The sequence below is a fragment of the Saimiri boliviensis genome, chromosome X, assembly GCF_048565385.1.
Source record: "Saimiri boliviensis isolate mSaiBol1 chromosome X, mSaiBol1.pri, whole genome shotgun sequence".
NCBI classification, from domain to species: Eukaryota; Metazoa; Chordata; class Mammalia; order Primates; family Cebidae; genus Saimiri; species Saimiri boliviensis.
The window spans coordinates 82,519,358-82,546,779 of NC_133470.1; the positions used below are offsets into that span (position 1 = coordinate 82,519,358).

Consider the following 27,422-nt stretch of genomic DNA (forward strand, 5'->3'; position numbering starts at 1 on the left):
CCCGGCCCCACCCCCACCACCGGCCGCCCCGCCCCCGGCTCCGCCTCAGCCCCGCCTCCCGGCCCCGGCCTGCGCCCGCCCCGCCCCGCCCCGCCCCCTGTCCTCGACTCCGCTCCGGGCTCCAGGTCTCTGCGCCCTGATTCTCCACCAGCGCCCCTTCCTAGGCAAAGCCCCGCTGGGGTCCTCCTGGTGGGCACGAGGTGGTCCGGGGCAGAGTGACGGCCCTGCCCTTCCCTCTGCCCGCGGGCGTCGCAGTCGGTGGGGCAGGATGAGCTCCGGGGCCGCCCCGCGACTGCTGCGGCTCCAGCGACACCTGGGCCTCCAGGAGGTTAGGGGACCAGGCCTGGACATGCCGGGCTCCTGTCCCCTCAGCTGCCTAGGGCGGGACTGAGCTTCGAGGACCCAGGAAAGGGGGCAGAGGAGAGAGCCCAGAGACCAGAGGGCCTGGGGGACGATGGCCCTTTCGTGGGGGGTGTGGGCAGGAGACTGGGTCCCCAGTGGGGTGGGGGAGCGGGAGATCGGGGGGATTGGCCGGGAAGGGTCGGGAGGCACGGGTCCGCTGTTGACGTTTGGAGCCTCTTCAGCTGACTAGGCAGTTCCAGTGACCCTTGCCCCCTGTCCCCTGGGCACTGGGAGGACTGTCCAGAGGTCTGTTTACACCTTACAGCTGGTATGGATGCAGGATTGGGGCGGGTGGGCACAGGGCCCCAGACGCTCACCCTGGCCTCCTTCTCCTGGCCTAGGGCAGCAGCATGGAGCCTCTGGGCAGCCCACTGACCACCCATGTGCTGGATACCGCCTCCGGGGTCCCAGCCAGGGGCCTCTGCCTCTGCTTGTCCCGGCTGGAGGACCACAGCCAGCAGTGGATGGAGCTGAGGACTAGGTAGGCGCGAGACGCTGGGAGGCAGGTCCTGCCCTGAGACAGATGGCAGGGGCTAGGGAGCCAGGGGGTGAGGCTGGAGAGCAGGGCTGATGCTGCTGACCCTCCACTCCGCCCAGGGTGAGGGGAGGGACGAGGGCCTCCCTCCTGCCTCTCTCAGCCCATAGGGAAATGAGTAGGGGTGCTGTTTCCTCCCACCTCCAACTCAGGGCACTGAGCGCCTCATGGGGTCGGAGTGTTTCTGCCTGTTCCTGGCAGCTGTGCGGTGGTGGGGGGTGGGTTAGGTGAGCCCTGAGGGGAAATGGAAGACTTCACTGCCTCTGACATCACAGTTAGCCCTGTGCCAGGCAGTAGCTGGACACTGCTTTTCATTCTCCAGACACCCTGAGGCCAGCACCATGGTTACTCCTTCTACAGCAAGCCCAGGTCTGTGCTGGGATTCCCAGCCAGGCCTGAGGGCACCAAGTCCCTCGGCCTCCATGGGGCCTTGCCCACTGCCCCAGACACAGGCTCCACGGGCACTTCCCAGGTGGGTGTCACCCCCCCAGGCCTTATGGCCCTACGTGGGAAGCAAGCCCCTCTTCCAGCCAGAAGAGCAGGGCTGGGCCCACAGGATCAGGTGTGCCCGTGCCGCTCCTCCATCTTCATTTGACCATTCGCAAAAGCTGAGGCACTAATTCCTCCAGGTCCCACCTGAGGAATTAGGAGAGCACCATGTGGGCTACGAGTCTCAAGGAGGTTCCCCACATACACATGTACTATCCTTTTTTTTTTTTTTTTTTTTTTTTTTTTTTTGAGATGTCGTCTCGCTCTGTCACCCATGCTGGAGTGCAGTGGTGCAATTTCAACTCACTGCAGCCTCCACCCCACAGGTTCAAGCAATTCTCTGCCTCAGCCTCTCTAGTAGCTGGGATAGCAGGCGAGGACCACCACACTTGGCTGATTTGTTTGTATTTTTAGTAAAGACGGGGTTTTGCCGTGTTGGCCAGGATGGTCTTGAACTCCTGACATCATGGCCTCCCAAAGTGCTGGGATTAAAGGCGGGAGCCACTGCACCCAGCCTGCTCTTTCTAATCACAGCTGAGTCACACACTTTAAAGACCAGCTGGCAAGAACGATGTGAGGTTTTCCAGAGGTGACTGTGGGCAGAGCCACAGGCATTCAGGACCCTGACAAGGCACCAGGGCACACGATGGGTGTGCTCCGTGCAGTGGACAGGCCTGCTCTGTGGTGAGGGTTTGGCAGTTATTGACCCAGAAAGCCACACACAATATATTCAGTGAAAACCATAGCTTATAAAATAATACAAATACTATAATCCATTTGATGAGTTAAGTTTGTCAACAAATATGCATAGAGAAAATCTGGAAAAATATATGCCAGTTCTAAGGTGGTTACTGCTCATGGGGTAAATTATGGGAACCTTTTCCCTTTTTCTTCTCTGTGTTATGATGCTCTAAAGACAGTGCTGTGGGGTCCTGACTGCTCCCAAGCTGCAGGCCGAGACTTGCTCACCCAAGTCTGACAGGTGGCGTGCAGACCCAGGAAAGCTGCGGTGGGGAGCTCCTCATCTCCCTCTGCACCCTCATCCCCTCCCCAGCTACACAGACCCAGATGGCCGCTGCCCTGGACTCCTGACGTGGGACCAGATGAAGGCAGGCACCTACAAGCTCACCTTCGACACTACAGCCTACTGGAGGAAGAGGGGGCAGGAAAGCTTCTACCCATACGTGGAGGTGAGCGCCTGGTGCGCTGGAGGGCTGAGGTCTGTGACTCACTGGGACCGGCAGGTCAGGTCCTGCTGGCCAGCATCATTTAGGCAGTGAGCAGACTGGTCCTGGGTGGTGGCAGGTGGGTGAGCTCACTTGCTTTGAGCTCCCAAAAGAAAGGTTTCCAGGTAGAGCAAGACTCTATAGGACACACCCATCGCTGACCTGCCCAGGGTCAGGCTTTGCGGGGAGATTGGGCCAGGGGTGACTCATCCCCTCTGTTGATAGAGGTTTTCCTCTGAGCCGCCTCCAGCTCTGTGCCTGACCTCACTGCCTCACCCTGCACTGCAGCCACACAGAAGCATCTGCCCTGTCAGGCTATGGCTATGCTCAGGGCTGTGGCTTCTGAGGAATGTCCCTCTGGTGGGGAGGGTTCACCCCATCCCAGACCCTCTGTCTGGGCTGCTGAGCTCTCCCAGGCACGGCGGGGCTAGTTTGCTGCTGCCCCCTCACCCTCTCCCTGTCCTTCTCTCCACCTCAGGTTGTTTTCACCATCCCCAGCGAGGCCCAGAAGTTCCACGTGCCCCTGCTGCTGAGCCCCTGGTCCTATACCACCTACCGAGGGAGCTAGAGCCAAGCCCGGCAGCAGGAGGCCACCTGCCCCTTCCCATATGTGAGCTGTGCCCCTGTACCCCAACAGAGTGGGCCTTGTGCTCATCAGGGAACACCAGGGTCACCCACTTCCTAGGGAAGTCCTGGAGATTCCCAGTGGGCAGCTGTGACTCAGGTGTCAATAAAGTCACTGCCAGCACCCGCAAAGCCGTCCAGTTGTTGGGACAACAATGGCGTGAAGACAGGCAGCACACTGTGCCCAGCCCCAGGTGAGCACAGGGCCCTCTGAGAAGGTCCTGCTGTCTGTGGTTGGAGGTGCCCAGGGGGCAGGCACAGGCACAGGCTGGACATGCACCCAGCGAAGGAAGTGGTGGGGACACCATGGGTGAGGGTCCTGCAGGCAGTTCTGTCCACAGAGCCAGGCAAGACAATGGAAGGACTTGTGAAAAGCTTTCATTTGCTGATGATGAAATCTAAAACACTTGCTGTCCTTGGTGTGAAAGGGGGTGTCATCTAGAGAGTTCCAAGGCTGGCTCTGGGGGCTGTGCTCCCCTCAAAGGGGCAGCTACGTGGGGGTGCCCACCAGTCCCGCAGGGCCCTGGCCTATCATCTGCCCGATCACAGCTGTCTCCAAGGGCTTGAAGCCCAAGTTGTCCAGACGGATCCCGAAGGCCAACAGCTTTGCTTCGTACGTGCGCAGCAGGTCATTGTGGGCCTGTGGGAATAGGGGAGCATTAGGGAGCTGAGGGTCCCCACACCCAGGCCCACCAGAGCTGAGGGTCCCCGTGCCCAGGCCCACCAGAGCTGAGTGCAGCTCCGTGGAGGGGCAAGCATCATGAGCCTCACGGTGTAAAAGGATAAAGCCAAAGGCCTATCAGTCATGTGCTGTGTGGAAGACATCACCCCGCTCAGGTGTCAAAACAGGGAGAGGCCGTCACTATTCCCATTCCACAAATGAGGACACAGAGGCAGAGGGCAGAGACAGGGCAGAGCCGTGGTCTGAGAGGCTCTGCCCCTGGCTCTGCTCTGGCCCCTGGGTGGATGCTCCTCCCTCAGGTTCCTCATGCCCTCCCTACCCAGGGGAAGGGGCTGACCAGGGAAGGGTCCAGGTGCCCCCACACCCATCCCAGCAGAGACATGGCCTAGATGACAGTGCTGTGCCCCAAACCAACAGAATCCAGCTGCCCTCAGCCATGACTGCACCCTCACGTGGGGACAGTGATGGCTGCTGTGTCAAACGAAGTACAAAGTGGGCACCGGTGGGGTCCTCAGAGAGCATCTGCATTTAGAACAGGCTGGCGCTGAGGGTGTCTCTGAGGGAGGGCAGCACACATCGTACCTTACAGACCCGGACCAGCTCATACTGCAGGTCCTTGATGGTGCTGTTCTTCAATTCCAGAACATCCTGAGGAGAGAGAGGTGAGACTTTGAGACTCATCTTTTGACCGATGCAGTGGGGGTGGCCTAGGGGCTCCAGGCTCTCCTCAGAGACCCAGGGAACAACAGCCTGGTTTGACGGTGCCTCCATCCACACAGGGTTTTCAGCCGAAAAAGGTCTCCAAGGGTTGAGAGAAAACACAGGAGGAGCAGAGAACACGGAGCCACACGTCTCCATAAATGGTCCAGACCGGGCGAGGCAGCCCACGCCTGTGATCTCAGCAGTTTGGAAGGCCAAGATGGTGGATCATTTGACGTCAGGAGTTCAAGACCACCCTGGCCAACACGGCGAAACCCATTTTTTTTTTTTTTTTTTAAATAAAGACAGGGTTTCACCATGTTGGCCAGGATGGTTTTGAACTCCTAACCTCAGGTGATCCACCCACCTCAGCCTCCCAAAATGCTGAGATTACCGGCGTGAGCCACCACGCCCGGCCGAAACCCCTTCTTTACTAAAAATACAAAAATTAGCTAGGCATGCTGGCTCACACCTATAATCCCACCACTTTGGGAGGCCAAGGCAGGCAGATCACTTGCAGTCAGGAGTTTGAGACCAGCCTGGCTGATGTGGTGAAACCCTATCTCTACTAAAAATATAAAAATTAGCCAGGCGTGCTGGCTCACACCTGTGTAATCCCAGCCACTTGGGAGTCTGAGGCACAAGAATCGCTTGAACCTGGGAAACAGGTTGCAGTGAGCTGAGACTGCACCACTGCACTCCAGCCTGGGTGGAGCAAGACACAGTCTCAAAAAAAAAAAAAAAATAAAGTCCAAACCCACAAGAAATGCAGATGAGGTGACGGCAGGCAATGTGCAGCCACACATGGAGACTGTCCACTGAACACCACTCACACACTGCTTACATGTCTCGAAGCTTGTGAATGTATTCTCCCACCTTTTCCTAACAGCAAAAAGTGGTCTTCAGCAGCGTTGGCCCACCCAGATGTGGGCAAGGGTCTCACCACATGGCCAGGCCGGGGGCTTCTTGGGCTACTGCCTGTGGCCATGACTGGGCCCAGCCTAGCTTTAGGGCCATCTCTGCTGCCCTCACAGAGCAGCCCTCACACCTGCGCAGCCTGCCAACAATGACCCTGCCGGGGCCTCTGTCACTTCGCCAGAAGATTCCTCACTTAGAAGTCATAGTAACAATGACCGAGAAAGGAAGAGCTGACCCACATTTGGCTCCATGCTCACCCTGGTGTGTCGGTACAGCAGCAGTGACCCTCATCTCAATGGTTCAGCAGCCGGCCGGGTGCAGCCTCAGCCAGGAGCTGGGAATGCGCCTCCTCCTCCTCCCAACAGTGGGACCTCACTCCCTCACCTGCCTGTGCTCACAGCACCCAGTGCTGAGCAGACAATCTCAGAGTCTGCCTCTGGCCCCGGTGAGACCTCACTCAGCCTCACTCCCTCAGGCCCCGAGAGCCAGGCCATCTCAGTTGACCAGGGTCCCACAGTTCCCCAGTGTGCAAACACCAAGCCACCTTGGCCCCTCCCAGCCCCGCTGGTCGACTCAGCCTCTGGGCAGTTCTCAAACCCTCTGCCCATCCCCATTCTGTGCTGGCCCCAAGCTGTCCCCCCAGCCCTTCGATCCCCAGCAGTGGCAGGGTAGGCTCTGTCCAGTTCTTCCATGGTTACCATGGGCCCGAAACTCAGACACAGCTGACAGGCCTTTCAGAACCAGCCCCTTAGCCTTGCATCTGTCCAACACCTGGTGCCCCCAGGGCAGCTCAGCAAGGGGCTCCAGCCTGGACGACAGAAAAAAAAAAAAAAAAAAGAGATTAGCTGACTTGAATGAGGTCAGCCCTCGGCCTGATGTCAGTGGTGAGCACATGCATTTGTGTTCAGCTCAACTGCGTGTGGACCAACCACCTTAAAAACGCCATCTGGAGGCCAGGCACAGTGGCTCACGCCTGTATTCCCAGCACTTTGGGAGGCCAAGGCAGGCAGATTATGAGGTCAGGAGATCGAGACCATCCTGGCCAACATGGTGAAACCCCATCTCTACTAAAAATACAAAAATAAGGTCAGGTGTGATGGTGTACACCTGTAATCCCAGCACTTTCGGAGGCCAAGGCGGGCAGATCACTTGAGGTCAGGCATTGAAGACCAGCCTGGCCATCATGGTGAAACTGTCTCTACTAAAAATACAAAAATTAGCCAGGCATGGTGGCACATGCCTGTAATCCCAGCTACTTGGGAGGCAGAGGCTGCAGTTTCAAGATGGCACCACTGCACTCCAGCCTGGGTGACAGAGCAAGACTCAGTCTCGGAAACAAAACAAAAAAATACCATCTGTGAATGTTCTCAGGATAACAGATGCTTCCACAGTGAGGAAGCCTCGAGCCGAGGTCCCAGGTATCTGTGTGCTGAAGGACGAGCCCAGCACAGCAGCAGAGTCAGACAGGGTGCGGTGGCCCCGAAGGCTGCGTCCCTGTGAGCAGCCAGTCTCCCTCTGTGGGGCCTGTTGGTGAAGACCTCACGACCAGCTGTTGTAAGCTCAGGGACAGCAGCTGGGCCAGGGGCATGCGTCATGCATCTTAAATGGCCCAAAGAAAGCCACAGGCTGTGCCTCAACTGGCCAGGATTCCAGTGTCAGTCAGAGACCTTTGCCCTGTGCCTGTTCCTTCTGTGACTTTCCCTAACCAGGTCCAGGGTACAGAGGCCAAGCCCAGGTCCAGAAGCTAGACACAGGTGTTAGGCACCTGTGAGGCAGTCTGAGGCTCCAGCATCCTCCTGATCCTCCAGGGCATGCCGCCTCTCCCCATTGGGGGCCCAGGCCTCACCTGCTTTATCCCAGGACACCCTAGCAGAGCAGCACCATACGTAACCGTGACACAGAATGATGGAATGTTCCGGGCTCTTCTTAGACCTCATGTCCCCAGTACCTGCAAAGTGGGGTCAGGGTCCCCAGGCTCCCAAGACCCTGCACTTACCATGCCCGTAACTGCCCATGTCCTAACCCAGCCCATCTCAGGGCCTCCCGGTGCCCTCTCTGTCCCAGGATGGGGGTGGTGCCTGGGCTGAGAGCTCAGGAGGTGCAACCATCCTCCAGGCCTGTGTCTGGGTCTGCTGTCACCAATGGAGGCGCTCAGGCCCACAGAGACTCCATGTGGCTTTTCCACTCCCACACACATTGTCAGGCTGCAGTGAGATGACTAGGGCCTTAGGTGCTCAGATAAGCCAGGCCTGAGAACTGGAGTGAGCAGAGACCCAGAGGCGAGGACACACCGTGAGGTCACACAGGGTCCAGGGAAGATCAAGAGACTTCAGCAGAACTGATGAGAAGACCACTAAGACGGCGAGAGGCATCCACGCCGCTCTGTTCTCCGGCCACAGGAAGCCCATGAATGCCCCCGCCCAGTGGTTGACCGAGGGGTCTGTGCCTGTCCTAGGAGGCACAGCACAAAACAGAAGGGTCCTGCCATAGGGAAGAGGCCGCCCACTGGGGCAGCCCACCTCAAGGGCCTACCTCGAGCTTGCGGGACACCAGCGTCAGGGATGCAGGGTCCAGGTTGGAGGTCGCCAGCACCTCGTTAAACTGCACCTCCTTCTTCTCCACAGCGGCGCTGAGGGCCTGCAGCTTGCGCCCTAGCACCAGGTTCTTAAAGCTGGTCTTCTGCTGCACCTCCTGGACGGCAGCAGTGAACTTCCTGTAGAGCTCATCCCGCTCCTGCTGCACCTGCAGGGACAGCGCTGGGTGGGCTGTGAGGCCCCTCCCCTGGGGACATGTCACCGGGGATAAGCTGTCTCCCACCTCTGCACCCGCCCAAACACGGTGCTTCTTTCTATGGGAGGTGGCTTTCCAACAGTACCCACTTCCACAGCACCCAGCTGGTTGTTGTCCACACTGCCCACACCCTGGCCCTCTGTACAGCTGTCCACACGGTGGAAGGCAGGAGGAGAACAGCGTAAGCCTTCCCCTAAGGAAGGCGTCTCTGAAGCCATGAGTCCTGGTAAGAGCTGGAGCAGCCCCACCCTGAAAGCCATGGGTGGCTCCAAGTGAGGGCTGTGGGTTCAGCTAAGACGCGGGATCCAGGGCACCCAGCTGGCAGAGCTGCGGGTGGGTCCCCATGGAGGATGCGCTCTCTTGGATCCCACGTGCTGCCTGCCCCACAAATGGAGGACCTGAACAGCCTTGGAGCCAGCTGCCTGCCGGCCAGTAAAACCATTCTTTTTCACCTCCTAATTGTTCTACGAATTGTGCACTCTAAACAAATCTAGACTTTGTCAAAGACTATAAAAAAGTGAACAGCCTGAGCTTGACACGGTGGCGCACACCCGTCATCCCAGCACTTTGGGAGGCTGAGGTGGGTGGATCGCCCGAAGTCAGGAATTAGAGACCATCCTGGACAACACAGCGAAACTCCATCTCTACTAAAAACACAAAAATTAGCGGGGTGTGGTCATAGGTGCCCATAATCCCAGCTACTAGGCAGGCTGAGGCAGGTGGATTGCTTGAACCCTGGAGGCAGAGGTTGCAGCAAGCTGAGATTGCACTACTGCACTGCAGCCTGGGCAAGAAGAGCAAAACTCCATCTCAAAAAAGTGAACACCTTAACCCCAGTTCCCAGAGCCCACCACTGTGAACACGTGGTGTGACCAATTCTAGAACGTTCTCTGTAGATTTAAAAACATTTACGACTGTTTGGAAGAAAAAAGGACCATGCTAAAACACCACAGCTTTTTTCAAAGCCACAACCTGTGATACCTGCAGCACCTCCAAGACAGCACCTGGCCCTGCATTCCTTGTAACTGGTGTCAGAATTCCCCAGATTTGCTGAAATCCAGTTCCTTGTCCATATGCATTAGACTGTAAGTGCCTTTGGTCTCTGCATTTTGCTGACAAATTTGAGCTCTCGGTTCTCTAGAAGAGACACTGACTTTGGTAATTTCAGGAACTACATCCAAATAGAAGAAAATATGGCAGAGAACAAGGCTCCAACCCAGGCACGTCTCTGCTCTCCTCTTCCTAATAATGTTCACTCAAAACCCACAGCAGGGAGGAAGAGTCCCTGTCTAACACAGCAGTCCTCAGGGTCTCACCGGCTGCCCTGCAGATGCCCTTCCCCTGAGCTGTGCAAACAGGGCTGTACCCAGGAGCTGGCACAGCCCAGCAATGCACGTCCTGCAGCACCCGAGGCATCTCTGAAGGTGGGTCTAGATCTGACAGACAGATGGGATGTTCCTGAGGGGCCAACCCCACTACAACCGTCTGTGTTCATAAATGTCAATTAAGAGAACAGAAACAGCACCCATCACTGCTGCTTAAGGTAAGATGCTCCAGCCACGCAAACCACAGACAAAGCCTGAGGGGCCCATGGTGCTGGACTGGTCCTTGGCCAGAACTTTGAAACTGCACAGAGGCAGGGAGTGTCCAGGGACAGAGACAAGACCCAGCATTTAGAAATCTGAGACGCACACGCTAAAAGATGTTTCCCATCCAATCACATGTGCACAGGTTTAAACCTGTTAGAAGTGGTACAGGTGAGGAAGGATGGAAATGGCCCCTCCAGCACCCTGGCAGCTGTGTGACTCAGAACGGCCCTCTGGACAGACGATCAGAATCCTCAGTGCAGACCCCCACAGACCCGACAATCCCATTGCTAGGAACTGACTTTCCTAAGAAGCAATCTTACACAGGTGCACAAAGACAAATTTATTGAGGTAGCCATGCTTACAACAGCAGAGGATTAGAAACAGGGGAGTCAGCTACATGAGCGATCAAACATTCACGAAACAGAGCACCATGTGGCTAAGAATGAAACCACTTCCTATTTGCAGCCTGATACACTGTGAGATTAGAAAGTAAGCTGTGCTTATGCCTGATCCTGTGTTCATAATCCACAGTCACATGCACACTAGAGCTTGCAGGAAACCAGGAAGGGAGCTCACAAAGCTCGCCAGTGTGAAGACCAGTGCTGAGCAGCTGGAGACTCATTTTCTCTTTTTTTTTTTTTTTAAGATGGGGTTTCACCATGATGGCCAGGCTGGTCTTGAACTCCTGACCTCAGGTGATGCACCCACCTTGGCCTCCCAAAGTGCTAGGATTACAGGCGTGAGCCACTGCGCCAGGCCTGGAGACACATTTTAACTTACACTTAAGACCCCATGACTTCTTTACAATGAGAGAGTAACAGGTTAGTACTTAGAAACCTACACACATGGAAGAAAGATGTGCTGAAGGCGCCAGGCCTCCTTCATGTGCTCAGAGGGGAGCTCTTAAGAAAACAAAAGTCATGTGTGATCCACTCCCCACGAGTCCACAGGCCTCCTGCAGGACATGCATGTGAGTCATGTGTGATCTGCTCCCCATGAGACCCCAGGCCTCCTGCAGGATATACATGCAAAATAGGCCACAGGTTTTTGCCTCTTAGAAGCTATGGGATGAGTTACAGCTTCAGAATCCAAAAACATGGTGAAGGCACCTGAAGCTGTTCCAGGGGCCAGGGCAACAAGGAGAGCCCCGTCCCTGGCTGGCAGACAATGGCCCATCGTGACCCATCACTACCACTGCCCGAGCAGGGCCAGCCTGGTGCCCACTCACCTTGGTGAACCGCTGCTCTAACACTTCGTGCTCCCACTGCAGGTCTTTCAGCTCTTTCTCTGTGACTTTTAAACGTGCTTTTGTGCACTGTAGAGAAAACAGGGAGTAGAGACAGAAAGTATTCAAGATTCACAATCATCAGGTAACAGTCTCCTGGGAGATGGCAAGGCCAAAAACCATCACCATTAAGACCAGGCTCCAGGACACCAGCAGCTGAGCCCTACCAGGGCAGGTCAGTAGCATGCGGTGAAGATGAGGGCCTGTCTCCAAAACACCCCCAGACTTGACTTTCCCCAGAAAACAAGGCTGAGAAAGGAGAAATGCCAGCCTCCCCGTCTCCTTTCCTGCCCTGAGGGCCAAGCCCCACGTGCAGCCTCAGGGATCCCCGTGATGTTCCTTCCTCCTGAGCTGAGGCTGGTGCCAAGGAGGGAGATAAATCCAACAGGAAACTCACGAGCAGGATCTGCTTGTCCCTCTTGTAGTTCGCGAGCTGCTTCTGCATCTCACCCATCTCCTCGCGAGCCTTCTGGAGAGGGTCCGCCAGGCGCTTGTTCTGCACAGACACCTCTGCCATCTCCCTCTCCAGGTGGTCCTCCTTCTTCCGCATGTCCTCCATTTGCTCCTGCAGGCACAAGCATGGGCCCGGGAGGGGTTAGCAGGCAGAACCAAAGGGGCCATGGCTGCAGGGGCAGCCAGGGGGCCCTCCTGCCCACGAACAGGTCCTGAGGCCACATGCACACTGGCGCTTAGATCCCCGTTGTAGGTATAAACACAGTATTTCTGCAGTTGCAACTTATTCTGAGTTTTCTGGGAATACAGCTTCCACGCAGATGGAGGGACTACACTGTTCAAGATTACACCAAGGGCCGTGGCCTCGTGTAGAAGATCCCATCACTGCCAGCATGTGAGTGATGAGGACACCCGTCCACTCCAGCCACAATGGGGTGCCCGCTGAAGTTCCACCAGGCTTTTACATATCAATTACATTTGATTACCTCCCCCTCACTACAGTGAAGAACTATCCTGACAGCTTTTAACAATACGTATAGACAGGTTACATTATTTAGGAATTTCAGTTAGAGACACTAGAGGGCCATTGTCAAACAATGTTATGAAATGGGGTGTGTCGGGAGGAGGGCTGGGGTCTGGATCCCCAGGACTCTGCAGCCCACATCCGAGCACAGGCAGAGTATGTCTTCCCCACCCCGCCTCGTGCGCAGCACCTCACCTTGAGGGAGTTGATGAGGGCCAGGTTGTTGAGGGTGATGTCGTTGTAGTAGTTCTTGATGTCGGTGAAGGCCTCCTCATGGCGCTGCATCAGCGTGTTGATCTGGCCATTCTTCCTCTTCTCCACTTCGTGCAGCTCGGGCAGATCAAGCTCGTCCCTCAGCATCTTCATCTTCTTGTCATATTTGGCCTCAATTTCTGAAAGGCAGCAACAAATAGCCGCTTAGCAAGGAAGAAGGTACCCCTATGACTACAAAACGGGGAGCCTGTAAACAGGATCCCAAACGCCCACTGTGGTCAGAACAGCTTTGCAAGCAAGCTCTGCAGGAGAACAGAGGGCTTTAGTGCTTTCTGCTGATGCTCATACTCAGCACACATGCCACTGTCCACCAGCCTTTGCCAGTGACAGGCATTGCTAATCGCTCCCTGCACTGGGACTGCCAACAGCTGAATGTCAGCTGACCCCAGGGAGCATAATCAAGGCCTGTGTGGCCATCCAGACACAGACTACGGGCTCTTATTAGTAAACCAGACAGACTTCTGAAATTGGAGCCTTCTCAGACCAGGAATCATGAAGACTATTTTAAGAATGCCGCCCACGGCACTGAGTACCACCTGCTGATAACTCCTGATTTTAGCTAGGAGTGGGAAAGTGTGTGATAATCACAGCCTCCCAGACTCACATGGAAGTAAGTCGTTCTGGGATTCTGAGTGGGTCCACTGACCTTGGAAACTCCCACGTTCTTTCCCTTGCATGCTTGGGCTGTTTTAATCTAGTCTGTGTTCCCTGAGTTCAAAAGCTCTGGAGGTAAGTTCCCTTCTGATGGGGGCTCTGGCACCACCCTACACAATGAGCATGGGGGAAACTGACCTCGAACTTGCCTCTCAAAATCATTCCACAACTTGGTGATCTCCTCAGTGTGTTTCTGCACAGGAGAAAAGAGGCCGTTACTAGATAGCCAGACACAGAGGGAAGCCCACTCCCTTCAGGCTGACCCTGGTCCTAACCTCCATGAAAAACCCAGCTCAGCAAACCTCATTCTGCTGCTGGTTTCTGGGTTCTCCACACCCCCAGGTTCATGGAATATGCCCAGGATAACATGGTTCTGGTGACCTCCACATTTCCTAACTCACTTCCCTCAACTAAATCACCTCTAAGCTTGAGAGAGGATATGAACAGACACTGTGAGCACTGAACCCAGCTTCATTCCCTTGCCAAACCATCCCACAGCCTGGAGGGCAGCAGTCACATACACAGAGAGCTGTGGCATCTCTGCAGGTCTCGTGTGTAGCTTCCAATCTGCTGCACTGTTGCCTAAAGCAGCATTTTAGAAGTATTTTAATAGGCTGGGCATGGTGACTCATGCCTGTAATCCCAGCACTTCAGAGGCCAAGGCAGGAGGATCTCTTGAGGCCAAGAGTTCAAGAGCAGCCTAGGCAACACAGCAAGACCCTCTACAGAAAATTTAAAGATTAGGTGCATGTGGTGGCACATGTCTACAGTTCCAGCTACTTGGGAGGCTAAGGTGGAAGGATCACCTGAGCCCAGGAGTTCGAAGCTGCTGTGAGCTACAATTGTACCATTGCACTGCAGCCTGGGACACAGAATGAGACCTCATCTCTAAAAATAAATAAATATATATTTTTAAACAAATAATTTGTATATATTTCGATAAACATTATATATTAAAATTTTGGATTTAAATTTTTTTTTTTTTTTTCCTCGAGACAGAGTCTCACTCTGTCACCAGGCTGGAGTGCAGTGGCGCAATCTCAGCTCACCGTGACCTCCACCTCCCAGGTTCCAGTGATTCTCCTGCCTCAGCCTCCCAAGTTGCTGGGATTACAGGCACGGGCCACCCCACGTGTATTTTTAGTAGAGACAGGGTTTCACCATGTTGGCCAGGATGGTCTCGATCTACTGACCTTGTGATCCACCCGCCTTGGTCTCCCAAAGTGCTAGGATTACAGACTTGAGCCGCTGCACCTGACTACTAATTTTTTTTTTTAAAGCAGTATTTTCATCCAACAGGGAACTCTGATTGTGTAACAATACCACATCCAGGACCTCGATGAAGATCAGACAATTCTGGAGGGTTCAAGACTTCAGCACCCTCATGCTTTTCTGCAAAGTCAGCAGTGTCACCAAGCTTCTTCCAGATTCAGTTGAGGCTGACCTGCTTCCAGGCATGAGGCAAATGTGTTAGTCTCCTTGAGACCAGGTGCAGTGGCTCGTGCCCACAATCCTAGGACTCTGGGAGACCAAGGTGGGCGGATCACCTGAGGTCAGGAGTTCGAGACAGCCTGGCCAACATGGTGAAACGCCATCTCTACAAAAATACAACAATTAGCCGGGCATGATGGCAGGTGCCTGTAATCCCAGCTACTTGGGAGGCTGAGGTGGGAGAATGGCTTGAATCCAGGAGGCGGAGGTTGCAGTGAGCCACAATCGCGCCACTGCACTCCAGCTTGGGTGACAGAGCGAGACTCCATCTCCAAAAAAAGAGAAAGAAAGAAAGTCTCCTCTACCCAGCACCAGGAAGAACTTTTGAAGACTAAAGTCAGACACATGTCTCCACCACCCCAGTTCTCAGAGTGCAGTAGATTCCCCCAGGTCAAAGTCCCAGTCCTCACCCGGCTTTCGAGGCGAACAAGCACAGACCCCTCTCCCCCAGTGTCGTCCTTCGGTTCCTCTGGGCCTTCCCACTGGCCCGCCCCTCTCCCCACTGGTAACCTACTTGTACAAAGCTGCATCCCTCCTCTCCCCACTTTGCTTTCTCTGTGTCATGTGTCCCCACCAGATTCTCTGTTTTATCTGACACATTTATTTTGTCTTCCAACTCACCTGTTGTCCTTTCTAGACCATCAGCCCCGGCCAGGCAGGCATTTTGTCAGAGATCAGATCAGGACCTAGCAGCTAAAGGACACTCAGCAAACAAATTTCTTTCTTTTTTGTTTGGTCTCACTCTGTCACGGAGGCTGGAGTGCAGTGGTACGATCCTAGCTCACCACAGCCTTAACTTCCTGAACTCAAGGGATCCTCCCACCTCAGCCTCCCAAGTAGCTGACACTATAGGCATTGCTGCCACACCAGCTTATGTTTGTTGTTACTGTTATTTGAGATGGAAACTCGCTCTTTCATTCAGGCTGGAGTGAAGTGGTGCCATCTCGGCTCACTGCAGCCTCCGCCTTCTGGTTTCAAGCAATTCTCCTGTCTCAGCCTCCCAAGTAGGTGAGATTACAGGCACCCACCACCATGCCCAGCTGATTTTTGTATTTTTAGTACAGACGGGGTTCATCATGCTGGCCAGGCTGGTCTCAAAATCCTGACCTCATGATCCACCCGCCTCGGCCTCCCACAGTGCTGGGATCACAGCCCTGATCTACCTCACCGGGCCATGGGTTTGTTTTGTTTTGTTTTTTGGTAGAGATAGGGTTCATCCTGCTGAGCAGTCTACGGAAAAAGAAAGAGATCAAAAAAAAAAAAAAAATCAGAAAAAAACAAGATAGGGTTCGACGATTTCACCCAGGCTACTCTCAAACTATTGGCCTCAACTGGTTCTCCCATCTAACCCTTCCAAGTGCTGGGATTATGGGTGTGAGCCACTGAACCACGTGTACAAATCAATTTTAAAGGTGCCCTGGAAACTCCCAGCTTCAAAGGTAAAAATCAGCACAGCTTGTGACAAACCATCACAGCTGCCCAGGGGCCGACACACTGGACATTTTAATGGTTGGTTCACTTTCTACTAAACACCTATGACACTACTCTCTAGCAAAGTACCTGGGCATCATGTGTCAGCAGCACATCAAAGACCCTGAGCTGGATTTTAATTTGGGGATGTCGATTTTTTCCTCAGGGCTGAGACAGCATTGTGCACTTGGCCCCAAAATGGGGTTTGTTTGGATACATGCTTAAAAATATACATATATTTCAACAAACTGAAAAAATGCAGGAGATCTTATGCAAAAATATGAATTCCCAGTTGCTGTTGAATAAACCAGAGTTCATGCAGCACTGGGCTTGCGTCCCCAACGATCTGTCAGCCCCCACGTGCCCCCATCACACCTACCAGCCGCAGGTTCTTCACCACCACCTCATTGGCCAGCTCCTGCTCCTTGAGCTCCACCTTCAGCGCCCGCATATCCTTGCGCAGCGCACCCTCCTGAGTGTGGTGCTCCTTCTGTGCCAGCTTCATGATCACGGTGCCCTCAGCCTTCATCTCTGTCAGGTTGTTCTGGTGATCATAGAGCAGGTGCTTCACTTTCTGCTTGTACACCTGCAGGGCAATGGAGTACCACCTGCTCACCTGCACCACAGCTATTCACCTACACGCCTCCTCACCTGCACCACACCTGCTCACCCATACCTGCTCACCTGCACCACACCTGCTCACCTACACACCTGCTTACCTGCACACCTGCTCACCTACACCACAGCTGTTCACCTACACATCTCCTCACCTGCACCACACCTGCTCATCCGTACACCTGCTCACCTGCATCACACCTGCTCACCTACACCATACCTCCTCACCTGCACCACACCTGCTCACCTACACACCTTCTCACCTGCACCACACCTGCTCACCTACACACCTTCTCACCTGCACCACACCTGCTCACCTACACACCTTCTCACCTGCTCACCTGCACATCTGCTCACCTGCACCACACCTGCTCACCTGTAGCTCACCTGCACCACAGCTGCTCACCTAAACACCTGCTTACCTGCACACCTACACCACAGCTGTTCACCTACACACCTCCTCACCTGCACCACACCTGCTCACCTGCACCATTATCTGCTCACCTGCACACCTCCTCACCTGCACCACACCTGCTCACCTACACCAGAGTTGTTCACCTACACACCTCACCTGCACACCTGCTCACCCGTACACAACTGCTCACCTACACCATAGCCGCTCACCTACACACCTGCTCACCTGTACACCTTCTCACCTGCATCACACCTGCTCACCTACACCACAGCTGCTCACCTACACACCTTATGTGCAACACACCTGCTCACCTACACACCTGCTCACCTACACACCTGACCCATACACCTGCTCCACACATGCTCACCTACACCACAGCTGCTCACCTACACACCTGCTCACCTACACACCTGCTCACCTGCACCCACCTGCTCACCTACACCCACCTGCTCACCTACACCATACCTCCTCACCTGTAAACATCTGCTCACCTGCACCACACCTTACCTGTACACACCTGGTCACTTGCACCCACCTGCTCACCTAACCACACCTGCTCACCTGTACATACCTGGTCACTTGCACCCTCTTGCTCACCTGCACCATCTGCTCACTTTCATGCTTCCTCACCTGCACATACCTGTACACATGTGGTCACTTGTACCCACCTGTCCACCTGTACACATCTGTATGCACCTGGTCACTTGCACCCATCTGCTTACCTGCACCCACCTGTTGACACCTCATCTGCACATACCTGCCCCACCTGCTGACCTGCATCACCTCCTCACCTGTATTACCTGTGCCATCTGCTCACCTGCCCATGCCTCCTCACCTGCACACACTTGCCCACTTGCATCCACCTGTTTACCTGCACCGTCTGCTCACCTGTCCATACCACCTGACCTGCCCACGCCTCACCTGCACACACCTGCTCACCTGAACCATCTGCTCACCTGCCTACATATCCTCACCTGCCCATGCCTCACCTGTACACACCTGCTCACTTGAATCCACCTGCTTACCTGCACCATCTAACCACCTGCACCATCTAATCACATGTACACATCTCCTCACCTGCACACATCTGCTCATTTGCATCCACCTACTCACTTGCATCATCTACTCCCCTGCCCATGCCTCCTCACCTGCACACACCTCCTCACCTGCACACACCCGTTCATTTGCATCCACCTGCTCACCTGCACCATCTACTCACCTTCACCATCTACTCACCTGCACCCACCTCCTCACCTGCACACACCTGCTCACTTGCATGACTCCTCACCTGCACACAGCTACACATGCCTGTTCACTTAAGCAAACCTGCACACTTGAGGCAGAGTCAGACACCAAGGCTGGGAGGTGAGGTGCATCCCCAGCTCACGGGGTGCTGAGGGGCAGAGCTGAGTTGCAAACAGGCCAGCCTGCCCCCAGAGCCCATGCTCCTTCCATGTTGTGGAGGCTGCATGTTGAACCTCAGGACCTGCAGGGTCTCACCTGATATTGGAGAGATGAAGTGTCTCTCCCTCGGCCTCTTTTATAAAAAACACCTTCAGGGCTGTGACTCCCAAAGCTGAGGACAGACAGTGCCCCACCCTCACCCTCAGTGGGCCCAGCTCCTCTGTGGCTGTGTGGTGACCAGGTGGGCATGGGCAGGCTGGCCCCACTCACCTTGATCTCCACTTGGTGCCTCTCCTCGGCCTCTTCCATCTCCCGATCTTTGTTCCTGAGCTCAGCCTTCTTCTCCTCCAGCTGCCTCCGGGTGATCTTGTCCCGCTCCGCTGGAAGTAGTTGCGCTCCTCCCGCTCACGGTCCAGCTCCTCCCGGATACAGCCCACATGTTCCTCCACCTGGCCAGGTGCAGTGGGTCAGCTGAGCACTGGGCAAGGGCCTGTGCATAGCAGAGGGGCAGGTGGTCGGAGAAGGGCAAGGAACAAAGAGGGTGGACCCATTTTCACCTAAAATTAAACAGCTGAACATAAAAAGTTAAGATATAAAGCTAGGAAGCTCCAGAGACAGAATACATTCAACAAGTGGCAGAATTCTCTTCTATTTGGCCAATAAACATAAAATAACTATATCCTTTCATCCATTTCTGAGAATTTATACCTAAGAAATTTCTCGAAAGAAATATAAGAGCTTGTTGCTGAAAGATATTACCCACACCATTATTACAAGAGCAAAAATGTTAGAGGAAACAATCTGAGACCAATGTAAATGGGGAATGGGCTAGAGGTAGCGGCTCTCACCTGCAATCCCAGCACTTTGGGAGGCCGAGGTGGAAGGATCCCTTGAGCCCAGGAGTTTAAGCCAGCTTGGGCAACATAGCAAGACCCCATCTCTGCAAAAAAAAAATTTTTTTAATTAGCCAGATGTCATGGCACGCACCTGTAGTCTCGGTTACTGGGAAAGCTGAGGTGGGAGAGTCACTTAAGCCCAGGAGGTTGAGGCTGCAGTTAGTCATGATAAAGCCACTACACTCGAACCTGGTTGACAGACTGAGATTCTGTCTCAAAAAATAAACAGCCAGGTACGGTGGCTCCCAGCATTTTGGGAGGCCAAAGCAGGATGATCTTTTGAGCCTGAGAGTTGACCAGCCTAGGCAACATGGCAAAACCCCGTCTCTACAAAACAGAAAAATAAAAATTAGCCAGGAGTGGTGGCACGTGCCTATAATCACAGCAACTGGGAACACTTTGGGAGGATGATCACTTGAACCTGGGAGCTCGAGGCTGCAGTGAGCCGTGTTCACACCACTGCACTCCGCCCTGGGTGACAGAGCAGGACCCTGTCTCTAAAACATAAATAAATGAATACTGCAATGGTTGAAAACTTAAAAGTATATCAACTGGGAGAAATATCACATTACCCAAAAAACAAATACGCAAATAAAGTAGCAGCATTTAAACAAATTCATATAATGTTAAATGAAAAAAAAATCACCTTTAAAGATAAAATGTTAAGCAAAAAATATACAAGACCAGCAGACTCCTAACCCTCAAGAGGATTCAACTGCAAATCTGCAAATAGGTTAAAAAAAATGTAGGACAGGCTTCCAGCTTTCTGTGGAGCTCATTTCCCTTAAGAATCAGTTATTTTTTGGGCACAGCCCCTTTCTTTTTGGGCGCCTTTGGAGATAATTGGGTAAGAGAGACTCTAACAGCTTCCCCCTCTTGATTGGCTCTGATTTGCTCACAGGCCCCTCCAGCCAGGCGTGTCCAGGTCACCTCCAGCCCTACCCTCTGCCTGGACCCTGAAGATGTCTTCTTAGTCTGTGGCTCTGTGTGCCATGCGCAGTGCAAGACCCTGCCCAATGGACTGTACAGCCACTGCCGTGCAAGGCCTGTCTCCACAGGGAGGGGAAGCAAACAGGGAGGCGGCAGCAGCTCACACGCTAGGACAAGGCAACAATCCACTCTCCACCCAGCAGCTCCAGACACCTTTCCAGAACACAAACCTCACCCCATCACCCCTTCACTCAGCCCCCGGCTTGAACTGCCCACACTTTCCCTGCATGTAAAACACAGCCGTTCTTTAGCACAGTTCAAGGACCTCTGCCCAGCTCCAACTTCAGGTCATATGACTCTTCTAGTCTCCTTCATATTTACTTTTTATCTTAATACTATCAAAAGAAGGTAACAATTATTACAATAACACATAAGCTGACAGCACTCATGACCTGTGTCAGAGGCTCATGGGGCAGTCATCCATCAGGGCACAGGCTAGAGGCTGCACTGTGCTCACCACAGCAAGCAGGTTTCAGGAGCCTCTTAGGTAAAATTGTAATTACATAAGAATGTTCTGTAGCCCTTAACTGCATTAAAATGAAGAATGGACTTGAAATAATTCCTACAAAGAAACTACAGAAACATCACCTCCTCTTCAAAATAAGCACAGCCAAGAAGAAAAAGGCAGCCCTGATGGGACTTATATCAAAAACAATGAATGATCAATCAGGCTGAGATGTGATTTTAAGTAACTCATCTTTCTTTTAAAACCTTCCTTTTTGAGATAATATTTAATTGTGAATAAAATAAAGGAGAATGCTACGTGTGTGTGCTATGATAAGTCTATACACAACAGTTGGAAAAAAGGGTAGATTGAAAGAGAATACTCAAAATTAAAAATAGCTTTTAAATCAGAAAAACTTGTCCTTCCAAATTCCTACCGCCCTATTAAAACGTTCTATAATGGGTTCTATTGCCTTTTTGAAAACACATAGTCCACGTGAAAGCTTTGCAGCTGATGGGAATTATGGACCAGGCTGGGGTGCTCGTTCTGGCTTGCACAGAGGAGTAGATCCACATGGTGAGATGGACAAATGGTGCAGCCACGTGAGAGGTTCACACAGGAACCCTGCGTGGCACCCACCCCAGGACTAGGCCACAGCTGGCTCTGCCCATCTGACCCTGCGTGGTGCCCACCCACCACAGGACTGGGCCACAGCCGACTCAGCCCACCTGACCCTGCGTTGCGCCCACCCCGGGACTGGGCCACAGCCGACTCTGCCCACCTGACCCTGCATAGCACCCGCCCACCCAGGGACTAGGCCACAGCCGGCTCTGCCCACCTGACCCTGCATGGCACCTGCCCACCCCAGGACTGGGCCACAGCCGGCTCTGCCCACCTGACCCTGTGTGGCGCCCGCCCACCCCGGGACTGGGCCACAGCCGGCTCTGCCCACCTGACCCTGCATGGCGCCCACCCCGGGACTGGGCCACAGCCTGCTCTGCCCACCTGACCCTGCGTTGCACCCACCCTGGGACTGGGCCACAGCCGGCTCTGCTCACCTGCTCCTTGCTCATGTCCTCTGGGGTGAGTCCATCGACAACTGGAGTGCCTTTGGCTTTGCCTTTCTTCCCTTTCTTTTTGGGCGCCTTTGGAGATAATTGGGTAAGAGAGACTCTAACAGCTTCCCCCTCTTGATTGGCTCTGATTTGCTCACAGGAGCATTTGGCAGAGAAGGTTCTGGAACCTCTCTCCCTCCTGCTCACCTGAAGCATATCATTACCCTGAGTGTTCCCACCCTCAACCACACACACATATCCTGTGGTTGCATTTGGAGAAGCACAAAGGAGAAACCTTCCTCTAAAGAAGAACATTCCTTCTAGAAAAGAGAGGGAATGCATTTTAAAACCACTGATTCCTTGGTCTGTGGTGGCCAGGTGCAGTGCCTCACATGTGTAATCCCAGCACTCTGGGAGGCCAAGGCAGGAGGATCACTTGAATCTAGAAGTTTAAGGCTACAGTGAGCTATGGCTGCATCACTGCACTTCAGCCTGGGCAGCAGACTAAGACTCTGTCTCCAAAAACTATGACAAGGGAGCCCATTCCAAACCCACTCACCCCTTGGTAATAGTAAACACCTCTGCTGTGGATGCAAAATGTACTTGGGTTCCACAGGGAAGAACCCCAATACCACACTGCCAAATGTTACCACGTTGGCTGCAATGCTTAGAAACCACCATGGAAAGACATCCAGGAAGCCATTCAGTAAGTATAGGGAGAAAGGCCTCCATAACCATAACCAGCTGTGACAACCAGAGGTTTCCTTTCTTCCAAACAGAAAATTCCTTCAGAGAAGCCTGGTCAACAAAGCTTGGGCAGAAAGCACCCACCATGAGTGCTCCGTAAATGGGTTGCCAGACGGAACTGCACATGGCGTTGTGTGCGGTTTTAGCAACTTTGACAAGGTTGGGAGAGAGAACTTTCTAACCCCACTCCCTTGTGAAAGTTGCTAAAACGAAGCATGACACCACGAGCAGTTCTGTCTGGTCACTCACTCACAGCACTCAGCAGATACCGAATTTCCACAGCCTATCCTCCGTCACCCACTCACAGAGCACTCAGCAGATACCGAATTTCCACAGCCATCCTCGGTCACCCACTCACAGAACACTCAGCAGATACTCAATTTCCACAGCCTATCCTCGGTCACCCACTCACAGAACACTCAGCAGATACTCAATTTCCACAGCCTATCCTCGGTCACCCACTCACAGAACACTCAGCAGATACTCAATTTCCACAGCCTATCCTCGGTCACCCACTCACAGAACACTCAGCAATAATGAATTTCCACTGCCTATCCTCGGTCACCCACTCACAGAACACTCAGCCGATACCGAATTTCCACAGCCTATCCTTCTGACTTTGCCACTCCCAGTGGTCTTCAGCCTATGCTTTTCTGTGTCTACATGTCTCGGTAACCTGTTTTGAGCACAAGATCTTATTCCGTCACCCAAGCTGGAGTGCAGTGGTGTGATTACAGCTCACTGCAGCCTCCAAATGCCGGGCTCAAATGAATACTCCCACCTCAGTCTCCCCGGTAGCTGGGACTAGGGAAGTGCATTGCCTCTGCGCCCAGCTGTGGAACATTTTTATAATTACAAATTACATGTGGAAATTTTATTTATTATTTCAAAACATTAAAATCTAAATCCATTTATCCTTTTTTTTTTTTTTTTTTTTTTGAGATGGAGCCTCCCTCTGTCACCCAGGCTGGAGTGCAATGGCACCATCTTGGCTCACTGCAACCTTTGACTCCTCAGTTCAAGCGATTATCCTGCCTCAGCCTCCCCAAGCAGCTGGGCCTACAGGCACTTGCAACCACACCTAGCTAATTTTATTTGTATTTTTAGTAGAGACGAAGTTTCACCATGTTGACCAGGCTGGTCTCAAACTCTTGATCTCAGGTGATCCACCCGCCTAGGCCTCCCAAAGTGCTAGGATTACAGGCGTGAGCCACCGTGCCCAGCCCAATTATTTTAATTTATGTTTCATTTAGTCCTGAGTGAAAATATTATGAGGAGCCGAGATATGTCCAGCCTGGGTGACAGAGTGAGACTCTGCCTCAAAAAAAAAAAAAAAGAAAAAAGAAAAAAAATATTATGTGGAAATTTTAGAAAACACTGATGAGAAGAAAAAAGAAATATTACCCATATTCCTTGGTCCCAAGGATCCAATCATATTCTCACAAGCTAGTGTAAACAGAAGTAGTTTAGCCAGGCACGGTGGCTCATACCTATAATCCCAAAACTTTGGGAGGCTAAGGCAGGTGGATCACCTAAGGTCAGAAGTTCAAGACCAGCCTGGCCAACATAGTGAAACTCCATCTCTACTAAAAATACACAAAATTAGCTTGGCGTGATAATGGGCAACTGTAATCCCAGCTACTATGGAGGCTGAAGCAGGAGAACCACTAGAACCTGGGAGACGCAAGTTGCGGTGAGCCAAGATCATGCCACTGCACTCCGGCCTGGGCAAGAGTGAATCTCTGTCTCAAAAAAATAAATGAATGAATGAATAAATAAAGTAGTTTGGTAGTTTTTTGTTGTTGTTTTGTTGTTGTTGTTGTTTCTTAGAGTCTCACTCTGTCACTCAGGCTGGAGTGCAGTGGCACAATCTCAGCTCATTGCAACTTCCACCTCCCAGGTTCAAGCGATTCTCCTGTCTGAGCCTCCCAAGTAGCTGGGATTACACGTGCTCAGCTAATTTTTACATTTTCAGTAGAGACAAGGTTTCACTACGTTGGCCACGCTGGTCTCGAGCTCCTGACCTCAAGAGATCTGCCCACCTCAGACTTCTAAAGTGCTAGGTTTACAGCCGTGAGCCACTGAGCCCAGGCTTTTTTTTTTTTTTTTTTCCCTAGAGACAGAGTACTCTGTCACCCAGGCATCTCACTGAGTGCAGTGACACCATCTCAGCTCACTGCAACCACCGCCTCCTGGGTTCAACCGATTGTCCTACCTCAGCCTCCTCAATAACTGGGACTACATGCACGTGCCAACATGCCCAGCTATTTTTTGTGTTTTTAGTAGAGACTGGGTTTCATCATGTTGGCCAGGATAGCCTTGATCTCTTGACCTCATGATCCGCCCACCTCAGCCTCCCAAAGTGGTCGGATTAAAGGTGTGAGCCACTGCGCCTGGCCTCCCAGCCTAGTTTCCTAGTTTATTTTCCAGTTGGTTTTCAGAAGACCCTTCCTGGTTCAGAAAACCCATCCACTTAGATCTTAATATTTAACGTACTGCTCTCTCTACTCCCTCCACTCCAAGAAGGCCACCTCATCAAAAAGCCCTAAAAGCCGGGGAGGAAGGTTCAGTATCACTGAGCATCTGGGACATTCACAGACAGCTGCAGGAACTTGGGCTATGAGAGCTTTCCTCCCCCACCAGCTGAAACCCACCCTGCCACACCTGCCCAGAAACGGAGTTACTGACAACTCTTGTATCATAAAGGGAGAGCCCTTTACAGGAAAAAGACATAGATGGAGCTGATGAGGCCAAGAGCTCTGCCTTGCTCTTCCCGGTACGCTGCCAGGCTTTCCAAGGGAGCAGTGGTTCCTGTATCCCGAGGAACTGAGCAGTCCACGGGCAATGGGCACGTCCTGGCCTCCTTGGTGGAGAGGGACCTCGAGCCACTCTGGTGTGCCCCAGGCTCTCCATCCCGGAACCCAAAGGTCCCAGGGCAATCGCTGCCTCCGACTCTATTCCCGGGGGACCCCGGTGCGCTGCAAAGCCCCTGTGAGGTGCAACCCTAGGTCCCGGGGAGCCAACAGAGCGAGTCTCCACCCCAGGACGGAAGCCCCCCTGACGCTCGTCCACTCTCCCGGGCACCGCGCGCCGCGGACCCTGGGCGTTCTACGACCAGCCCTGGTCTCAGCTCCGAGTGCGGGCAGGCCCCGGGGCCGGGAGCAGCTTGAGTTTGCCCCACGGGGTCCCCCATTTCAGAATCCCCGCACGCCGGGCCTCCACTTCCGGGGTCTCTGTGCACCCAGGCCTCCCTGCCCCGAGCCTTCCGAGCCCCTTGGCGAGGACCTCAGCCCGGCTCCCGCCCTTGCTCACCATGACGCCGGCGGACAAGCCCAGCCACAACCGGGGTCCAAAGCGCCAGTCCCGCGGAAGCCGCGCCGTTTCCCGGCAACCGTTGGGCGATGCCGAGGTAAGTCGCAAGATATCGTGAGACTCCGCCCGGCGGCAGCCAAAGGAGGGCGTGGGTCCCTAGAGACGGGCGTGCGTCCCTAGAGACGGGCGTCAGGAGGAGCCATCAGGGATCTTGCCAGACGTTGGGAAGATCCCGCTGGCGGCACGGAAGCCTTTCGCTGCAGGATGCGTTGTGTTTTTTTTTTTTGCGGGAACCTCAGCTCCAAGAGGGAGGACCGTTCACTTCTATCCTTCAGCGCCCAGTACGGCTCCCGGCAGGTGCTCAGTGGCTGAATGAGTGAATGAAGGACCTGTGAATGAATGATCCATCTGCCTGCCACCCAAAGCTCGGGGACGTCACCCACATGAGATTCAAACCTGGGCAGAGACTCGACCCCCGGGACTCACCGCCCCCGCCCACCTTGAGGGGCCCTCCCAGCTGCTGCGCTGGCGGGTTTAGGCACACTCAAAACACAGGAATAGGAAAGAAAAACCAGGAAGTATCCCCTTCACAAAAATAAACTGCTCTTCCCCAGTCCTCAGGGATGATGAGAAACCAGAGGCTTCCAGACAGGCCCTGCAGAAAACAGCTGCCACTTCCTTTTCTAGCAAGTCTCTCTTCTGAAAACTACTGGCCATTTTACAGTATCTAAAGTGAATTTCCCGTCCCTGAAACCACCCTGTTTCCTGCATACAACCATCTATGTCACCCAGAAGGCTGTCATAAGCAGGTACTTCTTTTTCTTTTTTTTTTTTTTTTTCGGACAAGGAGTCTCGCTCTGTTGCCCAAGCTGGAGTGCAGTGGCGTAATCTCGGTTCACGGCAACCTCCACCTCCTGGGTTCAAGCAATTCTGCCTCAGCCTCCCGAGTAGCTGGGACTACGGGTTCATGTCACCACTCCTGGCTAATTTTTGTATTTTTAGTAGAAATGGGATTTCACCATGTTGGCTAGGATGGTCTCGATCTCTTGACCTCATTATCCACGTGCCTTGGCCTCCCAAAGTGCTGGGATTACAGGCGCGAGCCAATTTTTTTTAGATAGGATCTCCTTCTGTCTCCTAGGCTGTGATCACAACTCACTGCATCCTCAACCTCCTGGGCTCAAGCAATCCTCCCACTTCAGCCTCCTGAGAAGCTGGGACTACAGGTGTGAGACACCACACCCGGCTTTTTAAAAAAAAGTTTTTTATAGAGACGGGGTCTTACTTTGTTGCCCAGACTGGTCTCTAACTCCTGGCCTCAAGCAATCCTCCTGCCTTGGCCTCCGAAAGTGCAGGGAGCACAACGTGAGCCCCACACCTGGCCCTAAGCTTTCAACCTTAACATCTTCTTAAAAAGTGGTCATCTTGGCCAGCTCGGTG

General features: G+C 53.4%; 2 protein-coding genes across 3 annotated transcripts; one reads left to right on the forward strand and one right to left on the reverse strand.

The window, feature by feature from the left end:
* The first annotated feature begins 132 nt into the window (after window positions 1–132).
* On the forward strand, window positions 133–3,408 carry LOC101035045 (5-hydroxyisourate hydrolase-like). Of its 2 annotated transcripts, XM_074391377.1 has the most exons (5): window positions 133–328; window positions 744–883; window positions 1,260–1,409; window positions 2,481–2,616; window positions 3,131–3,408. In XM_074391377.1, exons 1-5 carry the CDS (start codon window positions 269–271, stop codon window positions 3,218–3,220), a joined length of 576 nt encoding a protein of 191 aa, XP_074247478.1. In that variant the 5' UTR covers window positions 133–268; the 3' UTR covers window positions 3,221–3,408. The 2 variants fall into 2 exon arrangements, with proteins under 2 accessions (XP_074247478.1, XP_039319881.2); XM_039463947.2 differs by lacking the exon at window positions 1,260–1,409.
* LOC141579946 (dynein regulatory complex subunit 4-like) lies at window positions 2,156–26,857 on the reverse strand. Its single transcript, XM_074391378.1, is given in 12 exon segments — window positions 2,156–3,916; window positions 4,541–4,606; window positions 8,108–8,317; window positions 11,183–11,269; window positions 11,637–11,804; window positions 12,411–12,607; window positions 13,281–13,335; window positions 16,483–16,689; window positions 18,808–18,917; window positions 18,920–18,986; window positions 21,927–22,013; window positions 25,983–26,857. Coding segments are annotated over 12 exon segments (1,407 nt in total). The 5' UTR covers window positions 25,986–26,857; the 3' UTR covers window positions 2,156–3,766.
* Between the last annotated feature and the right edge of the window lie 565 nt (window positions 26,858–27,422).

Bases quoted from the DNA above. Each gene is read 5' to 3' on its own strand.
- LOC101035045 (XM_074391377.1), top strand. From the start codon at position 269: ATGAGCTCCGGGGCCGCCCCGCGACTGCTGCGGCTCCAGCGACACCTG. The intron at 329-743 runs GTTAGGGGACCA...CTCCTGGCCTAG, and splicing joins GACACCTGGGCCTCCAGGAG to GGCAGCAGCATGGAGCCTCT. The intron at 884-1,259 runs GTAGGCGCGAGA...TTCATTCTCCAG, and splicing joins TGGATGGAGCTGAGGACTAG to ACACCCTGAGGCCAGCACCA.